At 41.6% G+C, this 6987-nt stretch overlaps 1 protein-coding gene across 1 annotated transcript in view; it reads right to left on the bottom strand.

Annotated features, from left to right (window-relative positions):
• MET (MET proto-oncogene, receptor tyrosine kinase) overlaps window positions 1-6987 on the bottom strand; it is a 108014-nt gene that overhangs the window by 56657 nt on the left and 44370 nt on the right. Inside the window, exon 3 of the mRNA XM_007954499.2 lies at window positions 1027-1161. Coding sequence (XP_007952690.1) covers window positions 1027-1161 — 135 coding nt within the window. The remainder of the gene's footprint in view (window positions 1-1026; window positions 1162-6987) is intronic.

Genomic DNA, 6987 nt, shown 5'->3' with positions numbered 1-6987 from the left:
CTGCTTCTTCCTCAGGGATGTGTTCTGGGTCTGTATCCTGCTCCCTTGTTTCTACCACTTTATCCTGCTTCTTTGTGTAGACTGCGGTGGTCTGTTGTCTCTGAGGCATTGTGGCATTGTTGTATTTAGATGTCTGTTAATTGTTTGTGAAGAGCAGTCAAGGGTAGTTTAGACTCTTCTTGGTAGTTTTTTATTGTTGGCCCATTGGTGGAGAAGGAGGTAGCTCCATAAGTGAAGTTTCAGGAGGTGTGGGTGTAGTTGTGTCTTATGGGGACTGTTGTTATCTCCCACTCAGTTAGACACAAATTACAACTGAATAACCATCAAAAAACTTTTCAGTCTTGCAGGTCCAGAGGGTCCTTGGGGTTGGGAAAGTAGAACGTGTTCTTAAGCCCCAGGAATCTGCGAGAGCACTGTCTCTTTAAATATCCAAAATAGTCAAGCCACTTTTAAGCCTTTAAAATGGCGGCACCCTCTGGTCAGGCAACAGTCCACAGCTCAGCCCGCCTTTCTCTTCACCTTCTCTGTTTATTCCCTAGCCACTGAAGCAGTCCTCTGTGCAGTCCCTGGCTAGCAGGGCTGATTTTTAGGTTAATTCTTAAGTCCTACCAGCACTCAGGAATCTCCAAGCTGTCTGTGCCATCAGTATCGCTGCCAGACCACAGCTCCGTATGTCTTTTTTGGTATTTTCATGCAAATTCTTCTGCTAGTTAGGGTTTAGTCCACTTCTATATCCTTCTGTTCAAGGCTCAGGGGTCCAGGATTATCTTCTGTGTCTGTGTTAATTGGTTTCCCTTTTCTTTGTTGAAGAGGGTCTGTGCAGTGTCTCTGCCTAGTCTGCCATCTTGCTGGAACTCTAGGTCCCTTACTCTTTAAATAAAACTTTGATTTCAAAAGATCTCTGGAATACTTAAGAAAGAAGTTTACTGAGAAGAGGTAGATCCAAGATGAAGAGAGAAGTGATAAAGGACCAAAGGACATGGGTTGTAAATATCAATGGAAGCTCCCTGTGGGAATAGGGCTTACCTTCTTCCCGGTGATAACCAGAGTGTAGCCATCTTGGTTTACTGGGAGCTTCACAATAACCTCTGGGGACACAGCATGGGAGTCCAGGCGAAAGTTCACATGAGGGGTTGTCAATGCTGATCGAGAAATCACAACCTGAAAAAGAAAAAAAAGAAAACCCTCTATTCCAGCAAGCACAATTAGAAAAAAATAAGTGGAAACTATGGACGATAATGGTGATAACAGATTAGGAGAGCTTATGAGTGTCTGAACAGTTCATTGCCTTTTAAGTCAATACTACGTTTTCTAAGCTCCTGCTTTGAAGACAATTTCTCTAACTCCCAAGACAGACTTTGCCTATGATTTTAATGGTTCCCAGGGAGGGAGGTCCTCCAGTCTGTCAGCCGACACATGCAGACAAACCTTCACAACTGTACTGGGAACTGGAGAAACCAAAAACTCTTACCAGAAACAAAGACATCACTCACACTTATAAGGATTCAGGATTATTTTAAATCTATTTCCCTGATGCTCCCCATTGGGGACTTTCCCTTGATGTAATGGAAAGGGTAGTGAACAGGGACTGGAGAGCTGGGTCTAGTTCTAGCTTTGCTGCTCGTAAGCCATATTTATATATCTTCTCAGATCAAAACAGGACCCCGTCTACTTTGCCATGATATACTGTATTTTTAATAAACCACTGTCTCATGACAGTGGTCTATTACTTGTATTATACAAAGTTCTACTTCCTTGCCTGGGTTTATGGTAAAGCCTGATAGTTCTAAGAATGCCTTTGAAGCAGGGTGTGATGTCTTGTATCATTCTTGCTTTCAAGTATTTCTCACTTGGATGTTTCCCAGCTATCTAATTTCCCCCAGGAAAAATGAGATGCACCACTTTTATTGTCCAGAGACTGTGATCAATGACCACCAAGAGTTGCCATCGAGTTGATCCCAGCTCATGGTGACGCCATATGTGTTACGGTAGGGCTGTGCTCCACAGGGTTTTCAATGGCTGTGATCTTTTGGAAGGCTGCCAGGCCTTTCTGCCTTTCAGTTATTAGCTGAGCACATAACTATTTCCACCATTCAGGAACTGCTGTGATCAATGATAATTAGGATAGATTCAAGATGATGGGATCATGCACAGCAACAATAATTGTAAGGCTGGTGCAGATGAGGCAGCATTTTATTCTGCTGTACACTGGGGAGCTAAGAGTCAGAATGACCTGACTGCACCTAACAACAACTGGAGCCAACAGAGAACATTCAATTTACACAGGCCATCAGGCTGCATGTACACAAGGGCACAGGAGGCTGAGCACTGCTCTGGGCTTGAAATCAACTTGTGAAATTGCCCGACAAGGCAAATGGACTTTCACCTTGAAAAATGCCTTTTCTTTCTCCATGGATATGAAACCTTAGGGTGAAAATGGACATCTGTGAGATTGGTGTTAGGTGCTGTCGAGTTGATTCTCACTCACAGCAACCTTATGTGTAACAGAAGGAAACGCTGCCTGGTCCTGCACCATCCTCACAGTTGTTGCCAAGCTTGAGTCCATTGTTACAGCCACCGTGTCTTCGTCTTTTTCACTGACTCCCTGACAAACATGATATCCTTCTCTAGTGACTGGTTCCTCCTGACAACATGACCAAGATCAGAAAGGGGAACTCTCACTATCCTTGCATTCTGGCAGTACTTCTTCCAAGAGAGATTTGTTTGTTCTTCTGGCAGTCCATGGTACCTCATCAACACCCTAATTCAAAGGCTTCAATTCTTCTTTGGTCTTCCTTACTCATTGTCCAGCTTTCACATGAGTGTGAGGTGACTGAATATACCATGGCTTCGGTCAGGTGCATTTTAGAGATTTAAAACAAAACAAGCAAACAAAACACCTCACTGTCATAGAGTTGACTCCAACTCATAGCTACCCCCATTGGGTTTCAAAGGCTGTAAATCTTTACGGAAGTAGATTGCCTCATCCTCCTCCCATAGAGCAGCTGGTGGGTTTGAACCACTGACCTTCTGGTTAGCAGCCAAACGCCTTAAACCCTGCACTATCAGAGCTCCTTATTTTAGAGATTAGGATTAATTAAATAACCACCCCATGCACCTCAGTTTTCTTATCTGTAAATGAAGAGTGAAAATTAGTCACAGTAGTCATGGACTGCTAAGTCTTCTTAACAAACTCACACCAACATATAAATGTCCTGGGGAACCAGTAGTAAATTTTTTCTTCAGCACAATAAAGGAGCCATGGAGCCTAAAACAATTTGGGAAGATTCCCAAAGTACGTAATTTGCTCCCAACAGGAACCGAGCTCACAGAGAGTCATAAAGGTTAAACATCTTGATTTCTTTTGCTCTAAATTTGTTCTACCTCAAACACTCAACATTTTCAAAACATCTCCATTAAGCTGGCAGGCTCTATTTGCACAGAAGTTAAACGATAGGTCAAAGGTCACTAGGTCAGGATGGGAAAGGACTATTGTTATTCTTAAGTTTAGGGCCAAATAAGTATTTGTGACCTTTGCGGGCAAAATGAAGAGAAGTTCAATTCATTTCCCTCTGTAAGGGAGCTCTGGTAATATAATGCCTAAGGCACTTGACTGTTATCCAGACGGCTGGTGGTTCAAACCCACCAGCCACTCCTTGGAAGGAAGATGGGGCAATCTACTTCTGTAGTGATAATGTCTCGGAAACCCAAGGAGGGGTCGCTATGAGTTGGGTCCCACTCTGGCACATAACATCAACAACAACACCTCTGTCTAAAAGGAGCCCTGGTGGCTCATGCTGCTAACCAAAAGGTTGGTGGTTTGAACTCGCCAGTTGTTCTTTGGGAGAAAGATGTGGCAGTCTGCATCTGTAAAGATTACAGCCTTGGGAACCCTATGGGGGAGTTCTACTCAGTCCTGTAGGATCACAATGAGTTGGAATCAACTTGAGGACAACAAGTACTCCCTCTGAGCACTGGGTACAAACAGAATACCAGGACATCAGACTTCCAAAGACCCTATTCCAAATTATCTAGATTTCAGTTATCTGATTTTGTAATCCTAAATCACTTCTGCACTGCTGCCAATCACTTTCAAGATGAAAAACAGACAAACAAAAAAACCCAATCAAACAAAACTCCTTCTCCCATACACAAAATGCAAACAAAACAAAAACAGCCTGTGACTGCTCTCTGCCCCATTCTACTCTTCCCAATTCATTGAAGATTACTTACCACTATGAACCTTTCTAGGCTGTCTGCCTTTTGTGTTTGTCTCTTATGTCTTCCATTCTATTCAGACCTGCTACATTACAAATCATCACCTAGTGCCCTTTTTCTCTTAACTGCTTGCTCTCTTTATTATCACTTTCCCTTCCTAAGTCCTAAGGAACCCTGGTGGCACAGTAGTTTGGTTACTGCTAACCAGAGATTCAAACCCACCAGTCACTCCACTCGGGAGAAAGATGTGGTGGTCTACTTCCCTAAATATTTCTTCCAAAGGACCTCTGGGTGGACTCAAACTTGCAACCTTTTGGTTAGCAGCTGAGTGCATTACTGTTTGTGCCACCCAGGGTATCCACCATATATATACTTTCATAATAATAGGTAACTGAGCCATGTGTTGTACTAAGTGCTATAAACAAATATTTGATTTACTTCCCACAAAAATCCTATAAGGTAAGTACTATTATTTTCCTCAAAGGAAATCAGACAGAGAATTTTAGCTAGAATGTGTAAGAGACAGGTTTCCAAGGAGCTTTCTCTAATATCACAACCTGTATGCCTGACCTCTAGGAAACACTGCCTCTCTCTAAACACTAGAGTAAATACCAATAAAAAAACTTCAACTCTGAGCTCCCAAGAATCCCTCATGAGTCAAAGCATTAAAACAAATTTCACAATACATTTGCCTTGCCAAATACTCCTTTTAGTAATCTTGGCAGAGCAAGTTAAGTGTGCCTAAGGAGAAAGTCTCTGCATCTCGGTTTCTGATGACACAGGGAAAATGTTCCCAGCACAGATAAAGCTCTAGTTTTGATAATGAGCCATGATAATTGTTGCTTGGTACAGAAAATGGGACAAAAAAGAGACAACAAGGAGGCTGTGTGGAAAAGTAAGATGACTGGAATTTTGAGCAGAGGTCATATCATAGATTCAAATACCTTTTTCACTGATCAATAGCCCTTTCTCTGCAGGTCTACCTATGTCTATAAAATGCCAAGAATGCTTTTCTATCATTAATCCTTAACTTTCTCTTCTTGCTGGAATTCTAAATAATTGAGTAACCCTTAAAATACTTCTGAAGTAATGCTTGCAAGAAATTAGGAGTTTCTTTTGATTGTCATGGACGTATTTCTCAAGACAGAACAGAATTTACCATCTAAATTTAATTCTTATGAAAAATTACCTGGCAAACCTAGGACAATTAGTATAAAGTGGAAGAAGGGCAATTATCTTTGAGTTTCCACTGTGTCCCTCACCGACTTTGAGCATTCAGATCTCAAAATCCTTTTCCTTAAGGCTGTTGAAAATACAAGACTTTTTTTTTTTTTTTGTAGACAAGGGGCGAAGGAATAATTTGACTTTACTTGTGACATTAGAGAATTTGTGAGAGGACATTAGGAAAAAAACAGATACACACACAAAAAAATCTTGTGGCCAGGCCCCAAATTCATAAACCCAACAAAGTAATTTGTGTGAAAAATCTTCAAATATGTAAAGGCCAGAACGCCCCAACCTACATACAGAGGTTCCATTTTTTAATCAAACTGTTTCAGATTGTATTTTTCTTTAAGGATAAACTAAATAACCAACCTCACTGCCACTGAATTGATTCCAACTCAAAGGGACCCCCACTTGGCTCCCAAGGCTGTAAATCTTTCTGGAAGCAGATCGCTTCATCTTTCTTCTGAGGAACAGCTGGTGAGCTCCAACCACCAACCTCTTGGTTAACAGACAAATGCCTTAAACACTACACCACCAGAGCTTCTTTTCTTTAAGAATGGAGAATAAAATTTAAAATAGGATATTGATAGTAGCTTTCTGCTTTACTCCCTTCAATTTTTTTTAAAGTAGACAATTCAGCAGAGTTTAGTATATTTACGAAGTTGTACTATCACCACCAAAATAAAATTCAGTACATTTTAATTGCCCCCAAAAGAAACTGTACCCATTAGCCCTTATTCCTTGTTTTTCCCCAGCATAGTGCCTAAGGCATTTGACTGCTAACCAGATGGCTGGAGGTTCAAACCTACCAGCCATTCCACGGAAGGAAGACTGGGCAATCCACTTCCATAGAGATACCGCCTCGGAAACCCAAGGAGGGTTCACTATGATCCAATCAACTGGATGGCAGTGAGTTTGGGTTTTGAGTTTTCATATCTTCCCCAGCCCTAGGCAATGTCCGTCTCTATAGATTTTCCTATTTTGGACATTTCATACACATGGAGTCGTGCCATATGTGCTTTTTTGGTGATGGGCTTCTTTTACTTAGCATAATGCATTCAAGGCTCATCCATGCTGTAGCACGTGTCAGTACTTCATTTCTTTCTGTTGCTAAAGAATATTCCATTGTACAGCAGTACCACATTTGTCCACTCATCTGTTGACAGACACGTGGGTTGCTTCTACTTCTTGCTATGGTGAATACTGCTGCTGTGAACATTTGTATACAAGTGTTTGCTTGAGTACCTTCCTGTTTTAATTTCTCTTGGGTATATACTTAGGAGTGGAATTGCTGCATCATAACACTAGGAGCTCTGGTAGTGTATTGACGGCTAGGTTCAAACCCACCAGCCACTCCTCAGAAGGAAGATGGGGCAATCTACTTCTGTAGTGATACTGTCTCGAAAACCCAAGGAGGGGTCATTATGAGTCGGGCTCGATGGCACATAACAACAACAAAGATAACACTGTTCAACCTTTTAGGGACCCATCAAACTATTTTTCACAGCAGTTGTACCACATTACATTCTTTTTTTTTTTTTT

This window comes from Orycteropus afer, unplaced genomic scaffold (genome assembly GCF_000298275.1).
Source record: "Orycteropus afer afer isolate SDZICR_OR568_19922 unplaced genomic scaffold, OryAfe1.0 scaffold00462, whole genome shotgun sequence".
In the NCBI taxonomy this organism is placed as follows: domain Eukaryota; kingdom Metazoa; phylum Chordata; class Mammalia; order Tubulidentata; family Orycteropodidae; genus Orycteropus; species Orycteropus afer.
Note: the sequence above shows the minus strand (reverse complement) of the source record. Positions and strands in the feature narration are given on the sequence as shown.